The sequence below is a fragment of the Mastigoproctus giganteus genome, chromosome 1 (assembly GCF_048544385.1).
Source record: "Mastigoproctus giganteus isolate SK-2022 chromosome 1, ASM4854438v1, whole genome shotgun sequence".
In the NCBI taxonomy this organism is placed as follows: Eukaryota; Metazoa; Arthropoda; class Arachnida; order Uropygi; family Thelyphonidae; genus Mastigoproctus; species Mastigoproctus giganteus.
This window is the reverse complement of record NC_143575.1, coordinates 271925803-271949839: the sequence shown is the minus strand read 5'-3', so window position 1 is coordinate 271949839 and position 24037 is coordinate 271925803. Positions and strand designations below refer to the sequence as shown.

General features: G+C 36.8%; 1 protein-coding gene across 3 annotated transcripts in view; it reads right to left on the bottom strand.

The window, feature by feature from the left end:
- Positions 1-24037, bottom strand: part of ctrip (E3 ubiquitin-protein ligase ctrip) — an 894611-nt gene that overhangs the window by 830266 nt on the left and 40308 nt on the right. For all 3 annotated transcript variants that reach the window (XM_090377644.1, XM_090377653.1, XM_090377662.1), the window contains exons 3-4: positions 15013-15221; positions 711-1187 (exon numbers count right to left, since the gene is read on the bottom strand). In XM_090377644.1, the coding sequence (XP_090233770.1) occupies positions 711-1187; positions 15013-15221 (686 nt within the window). The remainder of the gene's footprint in view (positions 1-710; positions 1188-15012; positions 15222-24037) is intronic.

Sequence of the window (24037 nt, the reverse complement as noted above, 5' to 3'; positions counted from 1 at the left end):
CACATTTTATATTTTATTTTATATTTTTTGCTCTATCACATTTCTATTTTTGTCACTACCACCACTACTTTTTTTCGCCTTTTGCTTTACCGTTTTACTTTACGTTCTATCTCATTTTGTTTTACTCTCACTTTACTTCTAGGTTTTTGCTAATATGCCAGTGTTGGGACTTTGCACGTTACTTCGGCGTTTTTGACGCACAGGTTTTCCGCAGACTGTACCTAATCTCACTTAACTTAGTACCTCATTGCCAATCCGATAAATTTTTTATTTTTCTATCATATCTAGAACATATCAACACAGACCGATGTAATGCATAATCTGTCACATAGATAGCATTAATCGGTGCTGAGCTATATTAAAATTTAGAAATAATATTTACAAATAAATTCTTCGCCTAATACAGATATATATACACACACACACATCACCTTTCTATACAAATATTTTTTAACCCCCCCCTCGTATTTCTGAAACATCAGTGGCAATAAATCACTGCTTTCTGAACAATGTATTATAGTTTGTGTACTTTATTAAGAGTGCTTATGTTAGCCAAACTCGTGTTTTAAAATTAACACCATAATAACTGCATGATTTTAAGAAGATAATCTGAAAGAAAATTCAAATTTAACTCAAAAATAAAAAAATTTTAAATATGCTTTTCATTCTATTTTAAGAGAATAGTAAAATATCAATCTTGCACAACTTACCTTTATTTTCTGGGCTGCCCCTGAATTTTGAATAGCCTTTTCTCTTAAGTTCAATACTAGCAGCAGACCCTGAAGCAAACAATGGTGAACTAGGAAGAGATACTTCTATACTTTTCGTGGAAGGCAAAGAACCCACGTCAAGGCTATAGTTTGATCTTCTAGCCTGTGATGTTTCTACGGTGACAAGAGTATTATTTTCTTGAGCAATGACAAAGTTTTCGTGATTAATAATTTGGATATTTATATCTTCACTTTTGTTAGGATTATTTCCAAATGAAAGGTCTACAGAACCTGCTACGCTGTTCTGGTTACCTGAACTGCTGGAGTGAATTGCAGGAACAAGAATGTTATTTAAATTTTTAGCAAGTTTTGTTTTGCTACTTTTACAGGAAGTCCTTACATCTGACAGTGGTTCCCCATATGGGGAAGACGTACCAGGATTATGTTCAATTTTGACTTCTGGTGATGACAGAAGAGCTGAAAAAAATTTTAATAAATCAGAGAATTAAACCAACAACAGACTTCCACGTTACAGTAATGTATGTTATGTGCACAGTTTTATCAGAGTTACATACAATTTATTAAATTTGATAATAATATATCTGTTGATGCCCTATGCTAACATTCATTATCACAGAGCATCAAGAGAAACATAGGGATTATAAAATCAGATATATTGTAAATGAGACAGAGAGAGAGAGAGAGAGAGTAATATAAACAAGCAACTAATATCCTAAAGCAATAACTTCAGAATGGGAGTGAAGATTTTTTTTATGATGAATTGAGATAGTGTCCCCATGTTTTCCCAGCTTTTAAACAAAAAAAAAAGTGATGTATACACCGCATTACACAGGATGACCTATAAGGACAAATGTTTAACTGTAAACAGCGACACTATTTTAAATATATATTTTAATTAATGCTATCATAATATAAATGGTATATATAAACTTAAAAAGACAATAAAAAAATTTAACACGACTGCCATTTTGGTCTTTACAGAACAGTAGTATTTTGGGCACAGCAACACACAGCAAGGCACAATTCCTCAGAAATATTTGTAGAGTCCCTAACTAATTGCTGCTGAAGCTCCAGCAGAGACCTGTGCGTATTGCTAAAATACTTTATCCTTTAAGAATCCCCACAAAAATCTGGGAGCACTTTTGCAATTAAATAGGAACTTTTTGCCTAAGAATTTGTGGACAATTTCTGCATAGTAAGCTGGTGCTCCATCCTCTGCATTAAAAAAAAAAGCAATGCTGAAAACTGATTAGCAGTCAGGTAGCTTAGGCAAGAACACTTGTCAAAATTAAGTCCAGACTGTCAAAACCAGGAACAAACATTTAAATCTTTGTTAAAAAATAAATGGAAGTTATTGAGAGTAAAAAACAGTGATGAAGATTAACAATTTCATGTAGTCTAAATGTGACTTCATCAGACCACAAAACACTGCCAATGATATCTAGGTTTGTAACATTCATACCAATAACCCAGTCAAAAAAATTCCAATCTTATAACTTGGTCATCCTCATTTAAATTTGTAATTTTCAGTTCCAAACTTCGCTTTCCTTTAGATCTTTTCAGACTTCTTTTGATATCCTCCTTAAAAGTTCCAAACTGGCAGATGTCTTTGAGATAAGCCTACCAGACTTGGTAAATTGTGTACTGTTTCTGCTTCAAGAAACTTCTTCACAATTTATTTTACAGTCTGTATTAAGGGTGGTTTATGACCAAAAAAACTTCTTGAACTATCATAACTTATATTTTGCATGCCAATTTCCAATTGCACTTTCCCTATGTTCAAAGTATTCTCAAACAAAAAAAAAAAAAGTTATGAACTATTTTTCAAATGACTATTTTGAATAACTGGTGATGTTTTACATCACCAGTTATTCGAAATAGTTTCCTTACTTATGGACCACCCTGTATGTCATGCACCTTTGATTATGACATACCTCTGGAGTTAAAAACTTCTAAAGTGTACTCCAGGAGTGTTTATCAAAACTTTATATGTTTCAAGCAACAGTATGATTAGTCATGGGAGGGGAGAATTTGTGTAACAGTACTTCTTATGAGCAGCTGGGCACACGGAAAACAATTTAACATATTGACATGTTAAATAAGGTCAAAATTTTAGTACAAAAAGGTCCTACAGAATATCTCAAATAATTCCTAATATTCTGCAAAGGATTAAAGCTAACATTCCAAACTTATGGCAATAATTCTGGGGGGGGGGGGAGGCACAAGGAAATGGACCAAAAATCCTACCCAAGGACCAGCAAAACACGCTGAACATTCGAAATATGTTCAGTGTGTTTTGAAATTTGCAATTTGGTAAGTGGGAATGGGAGGGGGGGAATAAAGTTTAAAATCTTCTGTTGTAACAAGAACATACATTCAATATTTGGTACTGATCTGACTTTTTCTTATCAAGTAATGACTGAACCTACAGAACATTTTTACAAGAAAATAATACTCTTGTCACTGTAGAAATATCACAGGCTAGAAGATCAAACTATAGCCTTGAACTTATACAAAATAAGACAATTTTTTTGGACACAAGTAGTTGCAAAAAAAGGGCTTTTAATTAATAAACCTAATACATACGTAGTAGGGCCACATTTGTGAATAGCACAAAGAATTGTGTTGAATAATAGCCTAAAGCCTCCTGTGCACATAATTTCTACCAACTTCTGGTAGATGTCAGCCGGAATTGACCTCTGGAAAATACCTCTTGCAGCAGCTAATAGAGCTTGTTTGGAAGAAGGTTTCTTTGGTTGCAGTCTAATCTATATGTGCTCATTGGGGTCGCAGTCTAGGAATTGAGGTGACCAGTCTATATTTTTTGACATTACTGTCTCCAAACCAGTCCTGTATAATTCACTGTATAACATGGAATGCTGTCATGCCGATACTGACACATCCCACTTCTGTAGTACTGCTTTTGCATATGTAGTGATATTGGGCTCACATGCAGTTAACACGAAGCCTAAGACAATGCAGTTCCTTACAGATGGTCGATTCTATTTTTTATTATTTTTTAAAATTATGAAACCCCCACACATGAAAGGTATTAGAAACTATAGTACTTAAGTTCTGTGCATGAGTTAAAGGGTGAGAAGGCAGAAAATGCTTGCTGACATTAGATTTGAATTAGATTATAGTTTTCAGGAAATACATTTGAACATTTGAAAAGTAGAACAGTAAAATGAGAACATGGGAAAAGTTGGTTGTTCTGCAAGTTTGAAATTGGACAGTAAATGGAAGCCGACTGGTTATGACACATGTTCAGACTGGTTTGGAAGACAGCATAGGAATTGCAGGTGCCAATTCAGAGGAACAGTACACATGGAAGTATATATGCAAAAGTCATCAGGAAAAACAGAAAAGCTATGAGACAGAATGTAAAAATGACTTTTGTAAGAAACAGATTATTAATTAATCTAACTTCCCTCTTTTTAATAGAATCTAGAAGACAGAAGTTTTTAGGGAACCACCCTACATTTGAGAACAATACAACATGGTAGAGTGGACTTTAAATTTTGACAATCAGCAACTGTTTAGAAGAAAAGTAATGTTTAGAGCAAACAGGAAAACCAAGCTTTTTTCATTGCAGAGGAAGCAATATTTGTGATATGCATATGCCAAGGGAGATCAGAAGTCAAAGTAATCCCTTAGAGAGATATATTATCTTGTCCAGAAATATGAGTGTTGTTGAAATAGTATACGTTATAATATTTTCAGCGATCAGTAAAATCTATTAAACTTGTTGAACTTCGTTGCATTTAAATTGCACTTTAACTAAATATATTAATTAATACTTAAGTGTCCGTAGATTACCGTTCGTAACTTTCCCGCCTTTGTGATACGATAGTTATATACCGTACTAGATAGCGTTAGTTGAACTTCGTTAGCAGTTAAATTGTACTTTTAAATAAATACATATAACGACTTAGAATACAAACGTAATATAATTAATTATATTTAACATAATTAATAACATAACATAATTAATTATAATTAACTAATTAATTAATAGAATCATGACTCAGACAAGAGCAGCAAAGCAAAAGGCTCAAGCTAATGGAAGTGCTGTGGCTCAGGGTAGAACTGAGGGGGGCAGTTGTCCTCTGACTCACAGCCTTATAAAATGCACTGTTTGCTTGATGTTTGCAGAGCAATCGGGTACGGGACATGATACTGCCATGGGGGATGTCTTTGTGTGTGCGCGATGCAAGGAGTGTATCGATATCAGGCAACAACTCAGCGTTCTTGTGGGCCTATATGAGAGCTTGAAGGACAGGGTGGATGCCCTCGAAGAAACTAAAATGAGGGGCCCATCAAGCTCTCAGCTGACCACATCAATGCCGGAGCTTGCACTTGGGCATCGCGTGACACAGAGGCAACCCCCAAGGCAGAATGCGCTGGTCCCGAAGGAACTAGTGGTTGTTGGTGACTCTATTGTCAGGGAAACGGGGAACATGCTTTGTAAAAAGGATAGGTGGAACAGGACCAGGGTATGTCTGCCAGGGGCAAAGGTTGATGACGTTGTAGAGCGAATATCATCTTTTAAGGGTACAAAAGGTGATATAGTTGTACATGTTGGCACTAATGATATTAAGAGTAGGAGACCGGCAGAATTACTTAACAAGTACAGGTCACTGTTGAACAAAAGCCGAGAATTAGGGTTGAATTTGAAAGTGTCTGCAATTCTGCCCAGACACGATAGGAGGGAGTATATGTTGAGAGCCTTGTCGATCAATTCGGCCCTGGAAAGATTGTGCAAGGCTCAAGGGGTAGAATTTTTTTCAGCCTGGACTGTACTTGTTAACAGGAGAGATTGCTTCTACAGGGATGGGATACACTTAAATTGAAAGGGTGCAAGAATATTTGCTGATGCTATCGAGGCAGTGTTAGGTGGGTCGGAAAACTGCTAGCTTGGGGGAAGACAAAGACCAATAGATTGATAGTAGCCATTGGCAGAGGTGAAAGAGATTCTTGCACTGCTTCTATTAGAATGAGCAGAAGCCTGAAAAACAAGATGCATGATATTTCAGAGACTGCTGGGAGCCATTGCAGTACAAGTAAACACATGGGTTGTGTTAGGGAAGCTAAGAATAGAAACAGGTGCAGGTATACTTGTGTGTACACCAATGCTAGGAGTTTAGTAAATAAATTTGATGAATTTGAGGTATTGCTCAAAACATCAAAGGCAGATATTGTTGGGATATCAGAGACGTGGTGTCACACAGATATAAGGGATGCAGAACTGGAATTTGGGGAGTACGTCTACAGAAAGGATAGACAGGATAGGAAGGGGGGAGGGGTTATGCTATTAGTTAAGAAACACATAAAAACCAAGGAAGTGAAGCCAGTCGACATCGCTGGACAGTGCAGTGTTGAGTCAGTTTGGTGTGACATAAGCATTGGGAGATCAAAATTGAGAGTAGGAGTGTGCTATAGGCCTAATGACTCTGATGAGTATAATAAGGAACTGTACAGGGAAATAGAGTAGGCCAGTAAATCAGAGAGTCTTATAATGGGAGATTTTAATTTCCCAGATATTGACTGGAATTTGGGGGCTGGTCACTCACACACTAGCAGGGCTTTTGTGGATTTATTGGATGATTGTTTTCTACATCAGCATGTTCGGGAGGCAACTAGAGGCAGTAATACTCTTGATTTGATTATCAGCAGTGATTCTTCATGCATTAAGAATCTGCAGATAAATGAACCACTAGGTGGCAGTGATCACAGTGTGCTGAAGTGGGATTTACTCAAAGAGGTAACTACCATTAGGGGTAAAGGGAAGGGTTATTGCTTCCGTAAAGGCGACTATGATGGACTGAGACAGTATTTAAATTCTATACAGTGGGACCAACTGATGATGTTACCAACAGCAAATTCAAAATGGGAAGCATTCAAAGAATTAATCTTGGAAGCTACTAGGCTTTACATACCAACTAAGAAATATTGTTCAAGGTTTAGGCCAAAATGGATGTCAGATGAACTAATGAGGCATATGGCAGAGAAGAAAAATGCATGGGATACTTACAAATTAACACATGACACAGAAGCCTATGAGAGATTATGAGAAATCCTTGGCAAGGGATGCAAAGAAAAACAGCAAAGAGTTCTTTACTTATGTAAACTCTAGAAGGAAGGGGACGAATCAGATTGGTCCACTTGATATTGATGGGTCAACTGTTGATGACCCTGCTCAGGTAGCTAACAAACTAAATGAATATTTTGCATCGACATTCACACATGAGGAGTTATTCAGCGAGGGGAATGCCAGAGGTGTATTCAACTCTAGCAGTAAGCTACAGAATCTTGAAATAACTGGGAGTAAAGTGGAGGAGAAACTGTTGAAGATAAACACAAGAAAGGCACCCGGGGTGGATGGGATCTATCCAGTTATATTAAAGGAGGCAGCAAAGGAAGTAAGCAAACCCTTAGCCATAATTATGAGAGCTTCCTTGGACTCAGGGGAGGTACCCATAGACTGGAAATGTGCAAATGTGACCCCAATTCACAAAGGAGGATCAAAGGCTGACACAAGTAATTATAGACCTGTGAGCATAACTTCTGTTCCCGGAAAATTAATGGAGGCACTGGTTAAAGAAGCACTGCAGGATCATCTAGACAAGACTTCAGTTATAGCTCGGACACAGCATGGTTTTGTTAACGGGAAGTCTTGCCTGACCAATTTGATTGGATATTATGATGCAGTCACAAAAGAACTGGATGCAGGGAATAGCTTTGATATTATATACTTGGATCTTAGAAAGGCTTTTGATACTGTTGCACATGGAAGACTGCTACACAAATTGGAGCAGTGTGGCATTGGAGGCAAATTGCTGCTATGGATAAAGGGGTGGTTGAGGGGGAGAAGACAGAGAGTGGTAATCAATGGACACTGCTCATCGTGGACTAATGTTATTAGTGGTGTCCCTCAGGGCTCAGTGTTGGGTTCATTATTGTTTTCTATATTTATAAATGATATTGATGATGGTATATCAAGCTTAATGTCCAAGTTTGCAGACGATACAAAGGTTGGCAGGGTTGTCAAGGACACTACTGACACTATGCTGCTGCAACAGGATCTGGAAAGGTTGAGCAGATGGGCTGAGAGGTGGCAAATGAAGTTTAACATTGACAAATGTAAAGTACTACACATGGGAAACAGCAACCCCAGAGCAACGTATCAACTCTGTGGTACTACACTGACAGTGGTAGAGAATGAAAGGGACTTGGGGGTGGTTGTGCAGGCAGATATGAAGTTCTCTGAGCAGTGCAGACGGGCTGCAAGAGTAGCTCATGGAGTATTGTCAATGATATACAGGAATTTTTCCAGCAGGGATAAGGAGGTGATTATTCCATTGTATAAGGCAATGGTCAGGCCACACCTAGAGTACTGTATACAGGTCTGGAGGCCTCATTTCAAGAAGGGTGTAGAGCTGCTGGAACGAGTACAGAGAAGGGCAACAAGATTAGTGAATGGAACAAAGGGGTGCTCTTACGAAGAAAGGTTTAAGTTTTGCAAATTACAGTGTCTGGAGACTAGGCACCAGCGAGGTGATCTGATAGAGGTGTATAAAGCCTTGAATGGTTTGAGCATGCTCAATGCTGATGGGATTCTTCCTCTAGCTCAGAATAATCACCTGAGAGGGCATAAATTCAAATTGAGGAAGGACAGATGTAGGATAGACGTGCGGAAATTTGCCTTTAGCCAGCGGGTGGTTGGTTGGTGGAACAGACTTCCATCCCTTGTAGTGGAGGTTGATAGCTTAAATAAGTTTAAGGCTCAGCTGGACAGGTATTTTGAACGAACAGAGGTGTGAAGTGGAAGTGGGTTTTTTTTTTTTTTTTTTGGCTGATGCTGCATAAGCTTGCTTTCTTGCATCAAATGCCTCTGCTAATGCTAAAGCAAGCATTGAAGCAGTAGACTTTTCTGCAAGAAATAAGACAGGACTGAGTTTTAGAAAGACTGAAGTTAGCTAAGTTTTTTTTCATCCCTCTGGAGAATTACCTGGAGTTTGACTCTTAAATAACAAGTGTTAAATATTTGAGAAGTTGAAGCTGTTTATGCAGGACAAAGCTTCTCAAACTGCAAGGCAGAATGCAGTGTGCTATAATCAACAAAACTGATGGCAGGATCTCTAGTCAATGGAAAAAATATACAAGAAGAAAAGAGTGGTAGAAAGGACATTTAGAAACACCAGCATTAGTGAAGAAGTCAGAACACAGGGAGCCATCTATGATCACTTGCACGATGAGCATTAAGGAATAAAACTGAATACCTAACTGAAAAAAAAAAAAAAAAAAAAAAAACTAGAAAAGTCAAATTCAACCAAAAGCCTTAGAAACGTCAACAGTAACTACATGAGTTTCGCCAAATGCTTTCACTGAATTTTGTCCAAAGATATGTAATATACGCCAATATTTCACCAATGGATCAACATTGATTGAATCCATACTGGTGATATCAGGTGGAAGGTTGAGATAATTTTAAGAGTTGACAGTTGATGAAATTCTCCATTACTTTAGGAAGAGTAAAGCTAAGTGCAATTTGATGATAACTGGAAAGGAGGGGGGAGGGATTTGTCACCCCCTTTTTAGGGACTGGCCGGATGTGGGCAAATTTCCAAGCATTCCTGAAACACCACTGAAATAAGCAAGTTTAAAAAGGTGACACAGAATAGGAGCATGCTCAGGATTGCAAGTTTTTAGAACAAGTGGAGTAATGCTATCAAGACCTGAAGCTTCTTGGTATGAAGACTGCACAGCATTTTTTTGTTAACATCTTTCTATCAGAATAATGGAACCAAGATCTTCGATACAAGAGTTAGAAGCAGTTAGTCAGCTTTATCTTTAGCTGAGGACACAATAGGACCAACAGGCTGTAAGCATTGCAAGCAATGGACAGAAGTTGTGTTCAATGGCAATGGACAGATATCACAAAATGTTCAACTACCCATCTGGACAAAAAGCAAGTTTTCTACTCTTAGACTGTTCAAAATCAAGGATGTATTGATTAATAACTGGTCTATAATTGTTGCAAGCTTTGGTATAAGCAAAAAAAAATTAAGCTGGAAATTTCAACACAAGCCAACTGCAAAATGCTACAGTCTAATCTTGAACAGCATTAGTACATTTATATTAGAAAACCATGGTTTAAATAAAGGAAAAGATCTTAGGATAGAATTCAGAGCATAGGATTTCATCCTGGAAACAATTTCACTGATATGACCTCAGCAAATATATCAGGATCAGAAGATATAAAATGGAAGTCAAAATAAGGAAGAGAAGAAAAAAACGGAACTCACACAGATCAGTGTTTCCAAAACTTTTTACTCATGGACCCCTTTTGGTTTTGAAAAATAACCACGGATCCTCACATCCTTGCTCACTTAAATATAGTGTATCCAAATGATAGGTATCCAAAATTAAAAATTTAGATCTCAGAACTGATTTATTACAATCTACCTTTTTCAGACTGACAAAAAATAATTGAATAATAAACTGTCACTACTTGAGTATACATTCATTGTACCACATCGGCTACTAGTGTGAAGAACATTGTTTCTTCATCTCACAAAGTTGGGAGTAATCGTAGACAACTGAATTTTCATGTCTGATGTGATATACAGTCTGTAACGATGTTTAGATTTTGTTGCCACATACCTTGAAAATTGAGCTTCGCAGTTGTGGGAAATGGAAGAAGTTTGAGCACTGCATATTTAGACACTTACAGATATTCTTGAAGAAGACCGCACTAGAATTCAACTAGAGGAAGCTCACTGAATTTCTGTTTCAAGCTAGTATCAGATGTAATGTCTATCACACAATTTTGCACAGACATTCCATCTGGTTTCTCTGAAACACAATGGACTTCAGGTAGCATCATCAGTAGAAATACTTCTGAAATGCCAAACCATTTAAAATGTTGGACGATGCTACCATAAATAGTTTCTTCCAGGCTAGATCGTTTCTATCAAAAAGTCATTCAGAGTTGGAAAGCATTCATACTGCCTTTTTTCTACACACGTCTTCCAAAATTCAAGTTTATGTTGAAAAGATGCAATTCTCTCCATCGTTGAATATTGACACACTCTTTCCTTGACATGGGAGATTTAGTTCATTAATTCTTGTGTCTGCTAAGTATGCCAATTTCTGCAGCCAAGATGTATTTATCAAACAATGAGAAAATGATCAATAAAAAAAGAATAAATTTTTGAGCGAAGTTCAAAAACTCTAACAAGAACTTTTCCCCTAGAAAGCCACCTTATTTCTGTATGAAGCAGCAGTGTTGTGTGTTCCATTCATTTCTTCACAAAATAACTTAAAAACTGCTATTAAGTGGCCTAGATTTAATGTGGTTCACTATCTTTATAACATCATCCAACACTGTTTTCAGGTCTCTTTCGATCATTTTGGCAAGAAGCGCTTGTGGATGGAGAACACAGTAAATATTCAAACATGATGGCACCAACTCTTTGATATGCACCATCACCTAACCCCAGTTGTTTTTCCTGTCATTGCTCTGGCCCCATCAGTTCACACATCACACTTTTCCCAACTGATTTTATGTTCTACCATATAACTATTTATGACAATAAACATATCTTCTCACATCGTGCAACTTTCAAGAGATTCAGAGAGAGTAAATCTTCCTCGATTTTGTTCTGGAACAAGTAATGTACAAATACAAGTAATACTGCCAGCTCTGAGACATCTGTTGATTCATCAAGTTGCAACAAAAAAGCAAAGCTCGATTTAAGTTGCAACACTAATTGTTTTTCTATATCTGCTGACAGATCTTCAATGCTATGTTTAACAGTATCATTAGATAACTGAACTGTTTCAAGTTTCTTTTTTGACTGTTCACCAAGCACAAAAGTTGCCATTACCGCACATGACTTAATTAGGGTTTCTGCAATTGTATGGGCTTCTCCTGCGAATGCAATATGGTAATTTATCCAGTAGTTGATCTTGGCAGCATTTTCATTACCAGTTTTTGAACTTTTCACCATAAGGCTCTGACAATTTGTTAATGCTTCAGGCTTACACTTGAAAAAACTAATATCTTTGTCATCCTAATATTCAGGATGATTAATATCACAATGCCACACAAAGTTTGGCAGGTAACATAGACCTGTTTGATAACATATTGTTCCACAAGATGCATAGGACATCAGGGACAAGTTTATCACCTGTTTGTAAAATAATAGGAGAAGTTTACCTCAATATAGTACGTAGAAGACTTCCGTATGATACTCTCCAGAAATTAAAATGAAAATATCGAAAATCTTACATTAGAGTAAAAATAATTAAAAATCAATTTAACATAATAAAACTCAATTTAACACAATTAAAAATAAGAAAATTAATTAAAAGAATTTAACGAAAAAATTACAAAATGATTTTCCTACCCGAAGCTCACAATGCTTTGACCGTATGTCGTGATCACAGGAATGAAAATTACCGAAAAGGGGCAAGCATGAAACTTAAATAGGGATTATTTGTCTTTGCGCATGCATGTAAAAGCCTACGAATCGAAGATCAGATATGGCTGGCGAACATTAACAGAATTTTTGTGTAATTTAATTTCTACGGTTTCTGCAATTAATAGTCGTGTATATTTATGTTGGACACTAAGTATTTTGGCCACATTAAATAAAAAAGTATGTTTTTCATTACTGGCGTGAAAGGCTAATTCTGACGCTGCTGAATGAGAAGCATGAACTAAAGTCGCATGTTGATTAACATGAATATTCAAAGGAAAATGCATCGAACCTTGGTAAGATGAGTCGCAATCACTGAAAGAAACATATACCAGGTCATTAATTTGTGTTGCGAATGCAGAAAGGATTGAGCGATTGTTCAGCATAGTGTGTAATTTCCGTATTGGCCTGGCCACAATTTTAAATTCGGTATCTTTAAAGGATCTGTTAAAGCTGTTTGTGCCACTGTTCAACATACAGGACAGAAATAAAGTATTTTTTGATATTACTATTGTTGGATGGTGTAGTATTTTGTATCCTATCCTTAGCTTGTACCCTAATTTGGTTTATTGTAGCAAGGGGATAACCCTTGTTTAAGAATCTGCTGGTTAATATTTGTAATTCTGAGCCAAAAGCAGATTCTGTCGTTGAATATTTATAGGAATTTAGAAATTGATCAAAGATAATCAAGCTTTTGTAGGTGAACGGGTTATAATGTAGAAGCATACCGGTGTTCGTAAGTTTTCGATAGATGTTAAATTGGATTTTATTCGAGTCCCAAGTAAGCGTGAAATTTAGAAAATGTATCTGTATCCTCCCTTTGTAAATTTGAGTCTAGAATGAATATTATTAAACGAATGTAAAATGTCTTGGACATTTTACATTCTTATTATTACATTATTATTAAACGAATGTAATAATGTCTTGAGATACGGGGGTCAAAAAGGCATCAAATGTATGTGCTCAATCGTTGAGAGATAAATCTTCAATATTAAGCCGCTCAGGCTCAATCCCATTGGCAAACCAAAAATTTGTTTGTACACTTTGTCTAGAAAGGTGATATAGTTGGCCTCAACTAACAGTTTTATTAAGTGAAAAATTTCCTTAATAGGAAGCTTCGTGTAATTAATCGGCATCAAGTTATTATTTAACATATCCCAAATAATATCTAATGATGCTGCAAAACATCTATTTCTTTAACACCAAAGAAGTACTACAAAATTGTACACAAAAATTCAAAATCTGAAAATTATATATGATGAAATTTGTGTACCTTGTAGTCACATGCAGTAAAAAAATATTTCCTCAATGAAGAAAAAAAGAGAATCTTCTGTTTTAGACTCTCTACAATATTGGCAGAACTGCTATGACTAAGTCAGGATCATCCTTCTGACTTAGTCTGCTATGGTATTCAACTTCCAAAATGGAAGAAGATTTAAAAATGGTTGATATAAATTTTCACTTAACATTCTTCAATGTAGCTAGCAGCAAAGACCTTAAGTAAATAGATGCAAAGTACACTGGATTGAAGAGCTATGTTCAGATTTTCAAACATCAGCATAACATTAAAAAAAAAAACCAAACAAATTGCTTTATTCAAGCTAGAGGAGAAAAAACATGACTAGATTTTCTGCATAAGTGAGGATAAAATGCCTAAAATTATCAGTACCACATCCTTACAGATTATCTCCCAAAAGGCTTCTGTTTGTTTGTTGTTTGGTTTTTTAGGAGCATTAGCAACTAAGGCCATATTGCTCCGGGGATATTCGGTGGTCATTCCGACCTTTCCGCATCCTCCGTATTTGGTGGTCATGGGCTTGAACCCCGGTCTAATCAAGAAGCGTGTGTACGCACTGCTGCTCCTGCCCACCTGGCTACGGAGGCGCCTTCCCAAAAGGCACCAGCATCACTAGGAAGTACTACAGAAACCTTTGGAGAATTAAGAAAGTTGAAGCTATCAAGTTGAAGAGATACAGGAAGCTATCCAAAGGTGTCTCCCTCCTAGCCAACAATGCTCCTGCTCATAATGCTGCTGTCACAGTAGACTTTGCAATCAGGTGTGGCATTGAAAATCTGCAGCACCCACTTTATTCTCCCCACCTCTGACCATCAGACTTCTTCCTCTTCCCTAAAATGGGGGAACCATATGGGGCTACAGATTTCAGAATGAAGAGTGATTAATGTGGAAGCCCAATTTTCTCTTCAAGTAAGAGAGTTCTTTTAAAGAGGTCCAAACAAGCTTATGTACAAATGGGGAAAATGTGCAGCTCTAAAAGGTAGCTATATAGAAAAGAATGAAATTGCCAGCTAGGTTTCAAATCTCTAATGCAAATATTTGTGGATGAATGTGAATACTTATTGACTGGCTCTCATATCAGAAGTGCACCAGAATTTATACAAATAACGATTTTTTTTTAAAATCAATTTTCAACAATATTCATTAGAACAAAATTTCAGTACAATGAAATTTACTACCCTGAGAAGTTTATTGTACAGGATTTCACAATATAAAAATATGGACTGATTTGGATGTTCAGGAATGAATTCTTATTTATAATACTGTATTATAGAAAAATAACTCTCAAAACACACACCTTTTAGCCTAACATCCAGCCTCCTCAGAACTAATTAAGGACATAAATCATGGGATGTCTCATCTATTTTAACACTGCAAGGCTTTCAATGTTACTTAGACCATAGCTAGCATATTATGATAAAAAAAAAAAAAAATCAGTATTTTCATCTACAATGTTTTCTTATAAATTGAATTAAATACAGAAGGATTGTTAACATACTATTTTTCAACTTCTGACGTGACCTCTTAGCTTTGGGTAAATGCTTTTCTTCAGCAGGATGAGGACGTTTTAAAAATTCTGCAGGTGAAGATGAGGAGGATGAAGAAAATGATGATGATGATGATGAACTTGCTATATCTTCTGAGTGAGACAAATTACTATTCTGCAATGCACAAGATTCCTGCTGAGCAAGAATCCTTGACCTTGATCTGGAAAGGAAGCATTAAGAAAAATGGTCAATGAAAACAACTAATGATCTGAATGTTCTCTTGAGCACAGCATGAAAACAAAATATTTTGTTTAAACAATATTAATAATCAATGAAAGAATTAATTAAATTTAATTAAAGTCCCAAGTATAATTTATTTCTCTCTGTAAATCTTTTGTCTATTGAAGCATTCCCAAAGAGGAATCAAAATGTCAAAGTAGGGTAGTTAGTGTCATTACAAACTTACATTATTTGTATTATTTAATATACTTCATAATACTGTATTATGATTAAACCTCAAAATTCAAAAACTTTCTCTAATTCATGTTACTCATAAGTGTTTTTTTTTTTTTTTTCTACTTATTATTTGAGTTAATTCATACCACATATTTCTTTCACACAATTCTCTTACAGAATAAAATTATTCAGCAAAGAGTAAAATTTTTTACAGAATAATTTTATTATGTTTAACTGGTTAAGTTACCATCTTTTTTCTGATGTAATTTTGTGCTACCGAATAGCTACAAAACTTAATGGAAAAAGGCTATTTTATAAGATGTATGTCAGAAAAATAATTCCTACTTCACAATTTCTCAGATGAAAAACAAAAAAGCACACTCACTTTATTTTGTTGGCACACTCCAGTTGCATGTAGAGCTGATCATTATATTATACTCAATGCATTACAGCTGTACACACTCCTACTCTCATTTTTGTGAGTAGAAATAATTTGGGTTTAGACATGCTTCAAGTTAAATTAGGATAAACTAAAATTTTCTTAAGGATAAAAATGCAAAAGAGGGAAATATTCCAGGATATAGTTCTATGTGCTGCTAATTTTTAACATTTAGAAAGATGTAATTCAAAATAGAAACTGAAACGGATGATCAGAAATTTGATGAAATTAGTATCAGAAAAGAAGCCAATTTGGATTCAGATTACCAAGCAAGTCTGTTCAATATGAATCATATAAAATGGTATAAAAATAGTATAATATAATGGTATACAATAATTTACAAATCAAATGGGACAAGTGATGCCATATTATGAAAAAAAAATTCGTGTGAACACTAAGAGAAAAGAAGTAATACTGAGTCATACTGTTCCACTACAAGGCAACAGCAGGATCAGTACTGACAATATCAAGACAGATGATGAGTCAAATAGGTTCTTTATATATCCATTCAAAAAAAACAATATACTTTACAAGAAGAAAAAGAGAAGTTTGTGGTCCAGGGGTACCACATGCAGGCACAGATTTGTATACAGCAAGATCAAGCACATCTACTCACACAAAAAAGTGCAGTTGATTGTTGCGCTGTTAGTTGCACTGTATGTTAGCTGCAATAAAAACTGTTACAATGAAGTTGCAAACTCTTCTGTCCTCAGTTGACCAGAGCATAAACAGACATTTATTTTTCATTTTATTACAATTATTCCACATTCAATGAATTTATGATAAATGACAGTGCTTTTATGTCAACTCTTTGTGCTTTCTCCTTGTCTGAGTGAAATTCCAGATCAGACATGTGCAATTCTTTCTTTCTCTCTCTCTCTCTCTCTCTCTCTCTCTCTCTCTCTCTCTCTCTCTCTCTCTCTCTCTCTCTCTCTCTCTCTCTCCCTGCACATAATCTAAGCCACTAATTCTCTATTTTCTTTTATTGCAAAATAACTGCCTTAAAAAAATAAAAAAATCCCAGTACCTATTATAATTTTGAGACATTCATTTTTTCCCTACCATTATACCAAGTTTGTTTAAACTTTAAACAGTACAACCAGTTGGTTGTAAAAACTGCATTTAAATTCACTCAAAGAAAAGATTTTTATGTCCCATTAAAACATTGTAATGGAAACACCAAAAGTACAAGTTATAAATGGAAGCTAAATGATTTGATGATAAATGAGAAAAAAGTGGAACAGAAATTGTTGAAACTAAACATAAAACAGTTGCCTAGGGTGAGGGTGGATGAGATCTATCTAATTATATTAAGGGAGGCAGCAAAGGAGGTAAGCAAATCCTAAGCCATAATTTATGAGAGCGTCTTTGGATTCAGGAGAGATCCCTATGAACTGGAGATTTGCAATTATATCCAAAATTCACAAAGAAGATCAAAAACGTGACATGGGTAATTATAGACCCATCAGCTTGACTTCAGTTACAAAGAAAATAATGGGGTCGGCTGTTAAAGAAGTATTGCATGATCCACTTAACACAAATCACAGCACGAGTTTGTTAAGGAGGCTCCCTGTCTGACCAATCTAATGGGATACTATGACACAGTAACAAAGGAACTAGGTGAAATAAATCTGACATCATATACTTAGATTTCAGAAAAGAATTACACCAAGAATAACTGTTCCACATAAAAGACTGCTGTACAAATTGGAGTGGCATAGCATTTAACAGTAACCCCAAAATAACATACACTTGGTGGAGTTGAACTAAAGTCAGTAATGGAAGAAGGGGGCGTGGGAGTTATGATACAGTCAGACATGAAGTTCTCCAAGCATTGCAGATAGGTTGCAAGGAGGACCCATAGTGTCTCATTGATGACTTATCGAACATTTGCTAGTAGAGATAAGGACATCATAATCTCATTATATAAGGCTATTGTTAGACCACACTTGGAATACTGTGTTCAAGTATGGAGATCACACTTAAAAACAGACATCAAGCTTCTTGAAAGGTCCAAAGATGGATAACCAGCCTGCTGAGATTGGCAAAATGTTGTCCATAAAAGAAATACTTTGAATATGTGGGTTGCACAGGTTGGAAACTAGGAACCTTAGAGAAGACTTGATTAGGGTGTATAAGGCTCTGAGCGGCAAAAGTAAAATGAATGAGGACGAAATTTTCACAGTTATAAATGATTCTAGAACTAGGGGCCATAACTTAAAGGTATGGGGGGGATGTGTTTAGACTGGATTTCAGGAATTTATATTTCAGCTAGTAGGTTATAAATTACTAGAATAAGTTACCTATATGGGTGGTTGAGGCTGACAGTTTGAGAAAATTCCAAGGTCAGCTAGACAGTTATCTACATAAAGAGGGAAATTCATAGGTTATCAATTTTCTTATCTTTTATTATTTATAAATTATTTATTTTATTTTATTATTTTTTGGCTGGAGCAGCATAAGCTTTAGGCTTCCTTATATGCTGTATAAGCAAACTTATCAGCCAAAAAAAGATACTTTCTATTTCACCTATCCATTTGCTCCAAAGTTTGTCTAATTTTTCTTTGAATTTATATAAGCTATCAACTTCGACAATGACAGATGGAAGTTTGTCCAGCAATCATCCACTCACTAAAGGCATTTTCGTACATCTAGTCTGCAACTGTCTTTCCTCAATCTGAACTTATGACCCCCCCAAATGTGTAATCTCAGAAAGGGAAAGAATCCCATTAGCACTGAGTTTGCTCGATCCATTCAAAGCCTTAAACAACTCAATCAGAACACATCTAGGCACTAGGCAGGAGCCTAGTGCCTAGATGCTGCAATTTGCAGGACTGAAGCATTTCTTGTAAGAGCACCCCTTCCCATTCCCCTCACCAATCTCATCACCCTTCTCTCTATTCGTTCCAGCTGCTCTACATCCTAAAATGAGGCCTCCAGACCTGTATGCAGTACCCAAGCTGTGACCTGACCATTGCCTTATACAAAGGGATAATAACTTCCCTATCCCTGCTAGCAAAGCTCCTGTATATATCAGACAAGACCCCATGAGTTGCTCTGGCAGCCAGTCTGCACTGTGCTGAAAACATATCTGACTGCACAATTATCCTTCAGGTCTTTTTTCATTCATCGCTACTGTGAGTGTAGTACTGCACAGTTGGTACATTACTCTGGAGTTACCTCTACCCAATATGAAGTACTTTGCATTTGTCAATGTTATGACCACTTCTCAGCCCAACTCTGTCCAACTTTTCCAGATCCTGTTGCAGTAGCATACTATCATTACTGTCATTTATCATCTATTATCAACCTTTTTATCATCTGCAAACTTGGACATTAAACCCAAAAAAACCTTCATCAATATCATTGATAAATACAGAAAATAGCAACAGGCCCAACATTGAACCCTGGGGGGACTCCACTGATAACATTAATCCACAAACAGCAGTCCATTGATTGCCACTCTGTCTTCTCCCACTCAACCATCCCTTTATCCATAGCAGCAACTTGCTCATAAAGCCACACTGCTCCAATTTGTAACAATGTACAACAGTATCAAAAGCTTTCCTTAAATCCAAGCAGATGATATCAAAATAATTTTTTGCAATTTGTGACTTTGTGACTGCATCACGGTATCCAATAAAGTTGGTCAGACAAGAATTCCCCTTCACAAACAAATTCTGAGTCTTTACTATAACTGCAATCTTGTCTAGATGATCCTGCATTACTTCTTTAGCCAGCAACTCCATTATTTTCCACTAAAGAGAAGTTAAACTAACACATCTCTAATTACCAGTGTCCCCCTTTGAGAACTGGGAATACATTTGTACATTGTCAGTTGGGGGTCATGGGAGGTCTGTGGTGACCTCCTCTGACCACAAGGATGTTCTCATATAATTTAACCCCAGGGGTTCACATCTGGTGAGTATGGGCTTGGCACATCCAGGGTCCTGAGCTGGATATCATCACTCTTCTCTTTCTTTCTTGGTGATTCCTTTCTAGTTCTCTCTCTCAGGAATTTTTTTTTTGGCTGGTGCAGCATAAGCTTCACCCTTAATTGCACCATATGGCTAATAGTAATAATAATTATGGCTAAGTACTTGCTACCTCCCTTAAAATATAAATAGATAGATCCCAAACCTACTCCAGGTGCCTTTCTTATGTTTACCTTAAACAATTTCTCTTCCACTTTCCTCTCAGTTATTACAAAATCATTTAGTTCCTTATTAGAGATCGATAAACTTCTGGCCTTCACTTCTCAAGAGATTTCCTCACGTGAGAATGTACATACAAAATACTTATTCAGTTTGCTAGTCAGCTACCCAAGCAGGATCATCCACATTTGAACTATCAATATCAACTGGACCAATCTGATGCATCTCCTTCCTTCTAGAGTTTACATAAGTTTTTTCTGTTTTTCTTTCCATACTTTGCCAAAGATTTCCTCTTAATCTGGATTCACTTGCCTAACCTCATTTGTGACTTGATTACAGACTGGCTCATATCTATCATACACTTCTGAGTCACCTGATAATTCATATTCATACCATGCATTTTTCTTCTCAGCCATGAGTCTCATTAGTTTGTCTGACATCCATTTAAGCCTAAACCCTAAACAGTATTTCTTAGTTGGCAAGAAATACTGTTTAGGGTTTCACTAAAACCCTAGTAGCCTCCGTGATTATTGTCTTTGAATGCTTCCCATTTAGAATTTACTGTTGGTAACACAGGTAACATCATCAGCTAGTCCCACTGTATAGAATTTAAAAACTGTCTGAGACCACTATAGTAACCTTTACAAGAGCAAAAACACTTCCCTTTACCCCTGATGGTGGTTACATCTTTAAGCAAATCCCACATGAATACACTGTGATCACTGCCACCTAGTGGTTCTTTTAACTGCAGATTCTTAATGCATGAATAATCACTGCTGATAATCAGATCAAGGTATTACTCCCTCTGTCTGTCTCCCAAACATGCTGCTTTAAAAAAATAGTCATCCAATAAACCTGCAGATCCCTTCTAGTGTGCGAGAAGGGATCTGCACCACAGACCTCCCTCTGTCTGTCTCCCAAACATGCTGCTTTAAAAAAATAATCATCCAATAAACCTGCAGATCCCTTCTAGTGTGCGAGTGACCAATCCACAAGTTCCAGTAAATTTCTCTAAAATTAAAATCTCACATTATAAGCCATTCTAATTTATTTCTCTCTATTTCTCTGTACTGGGTTTGTTGTATTCATTGGAGTCATTAAGAATATAACACACTCCTACTCTCATTTTTGCCTTCCCAGTGCTAATGTCACACTAAACTGACTCCCCACTGCACTGGCCACCTGCATCAACTGGATGCATTGCTTTGACTGTGTTAGCATTAGTAAATGATGATGCAAGAAAGCAAGTTAACATAGCACAAAAAAAAAACCTTCTCATTTCACCCATCCACTTGCTCCAGATGTTTGTCTAGTTCCGCCTTGAATCTATTTAAGCTATCAACTTCTACAACAACAGATGGAAGTTTGTTTGAGCAATCAACCACCCAAAGAGTAAAGCCAAACTTCTGCACATCTATCCTACTCTCTTTCCTCAATTTGAATTTATGCCCTCTCATAGAAAGAGGAAAAATTCCATCAGCGTTGAGCATGCTCAAACCATTCAACACTTTATACACTTCAATCAGATCACCTCGCAGGTGCCTAGTCCCCACAATGTAATTTGCAAACTTTAAGCCTTTCTTCATAAGAGCAACCCTCTGTTCCATTCATTAATCTTGTTGCCCTTCTCTGTACTTGTTTCAGCAGTTATGGAACAAGTACAGTGCTCAAGGTGTTGCCTGACCATTGCCTTATACAAGGGCATAATCACCTCCTTATCCCTGCTAGAAAAATTCTTGAATATCATTGACAAGACAACATGAGTTATTCTTGCAGATCGTTTGCACTGCTCAGGAAACTTTATATCTGCTTGCACAATTACGCCCAGGTCCTTTTCATTCTCTACCACTGTCAGTGTAGTACTACACACTTGATACATTACTCTGAGGTTATTGTTTCCCTTATGTAGTACTTTACATTTCACAATGTTAAACTTTAGTAGCCACCTCTCAGCCCATCTGCTCAACTTTTCTAGATCCTGTTGCAGCAGCGTACTGTTATTAGTGTCATACGAAGGTCGGCAGTACCCTGCCGACCTTCGTATCATCTGCAAACTTGGACATTAAGCCTGATATACCATCATCAATATCTTTAATAAATACAGAAAACAACAATGGACCCAACATTGAACCCTAGGGGACTCCACGAATAACATTAGTCCACAAAGAGCAGTGTCAATTGATTACCACTCTATATTCTCCCACTCAACCATCCCTTTATCCATAGCAGCAATTTGCCTCCAATGCCACACTGCTCCAATTTGTGCAGCAGTCTTACATGTGCAACAGTATCAAAAGAATTTTTAAGATCCAAATATATATAATATCAAAATTATTCTTTGCATTCAGTTCCTTTGTACAATATTTCTCAGTTGGTATGAAAAGTTTAGTAGCTTCCCATTTTGAATTTGCTGTTGGTAACATTATAAGTTGGTCCCACCGCATAGAATTTAAATACTGTCTCAGACCACCATATTCACCTTTACGAAATATAAACCCTCCCTTTTACCCCTCATGGTAGTTACCTCAGAGTAAATTCCACTTCAGCACACTGTGATCACTGTCACCTAGTGGTTCCTTTACCTACAGATTCTTAATGCATGAAGAATCACTACTGATAATCAGATCAAGAGTATTACTCCCTCTAGTTGCCTCCCGAACATGCTGCTATAGAAAACAATCATCCAATAAATCCAAGTGAGTGACCAACCCACAAATTCCAGTCAATATCTTTGAAATTAAAATCTCCCATTATGAGACATTCTGATTTACTGGCCCACTATTTCTCTGTACAGCTGTTTATTATATTCATCAGAGTCGTTAGGCCTATAATCCACTTCTACTCTCAATTAGTAATAATAAATTTAAGGCTGAACTAGACAAACATTTGGAGTGACCAGATGGATGAAATGGGAAAAAAATTTTTTTTTTTTTTTTTTTTTGGCTGATGCTGTATAAGCTTGCTTTCTTGCATCATATGCCTCAAACTAATGATAATTTTGCTTTCCAAGTTCCACACCAAACTGACTCAACTGCACTGTTTAGTCATGTCACCTGGCTGTACTTCATTGCATTTCATGTGTTTATTAACAAATAGCATAACCCCTCCTTCCTTCCCATCCTGTCTATCCTTCCTGTACATCTTCCCATCCTGTCTATCCTTTTGTACTCACCAAATTCCAGTTCTGCATTCTTTATATCTGTGTGACACCACATCTCTGATATCCCAACAATATCTGCCTTTGATGTTTTGACCAACACCTTAAATTCATTTACCAAACTCCTTCATGCACCTGTTCCTATTCTTAGATACCCTAACACAGCCCATATATTTACTTGTTCCACAATGAATCCCAGCAGTTTCTGGAATCTCCTGCATCTTGTTTTCCAGGCTGCTGCTCATTCCAATAGAAGCAGTGCAAGAATCACTTTCACCTCTGCCAGCGGCTACTGTTAATCCATTAGTCCGTGTATCCCCCCCCCCAAGCTAGCAGTTTTCCAACTCACCTAACACTGCCTTGATAGCATCAGCAAATATCCTCACACCCTTTCTATTTAAGTGTATACCATCCCTGTAGAAGCAGTCTCTCCTGTTAACGAGCACAGACCAGGCTGAGAAAACTTCTACCCCTTGAGCCTTGCACAATCTCTCCAGGGCCGAATTGATCGAAAAGGTCCTCATCATATACTCCCTCCTATCGTGTCTGGGCAGAATTGCAGACACTTTCAAATTCAACCCTAACTCACGGCTTTTTCTCAACATTGACCTGTACTTGTTAAGTAATTCTGCTGGTCTCCTACTCTTAATATCATTAGTGCCAACGTGTACAACAATATCATCCTTTGTGCCCTTAAAAGATGATATCTGCTCTACAACAACATCAACCTTTGTCCCTGGCAGACATACCCTGGTCCTGTTCCATCTATCCTTTCTGCACAATACGTTCCCCCATTTCCCTGACAATAGAGCCACCGACAACAACTAATT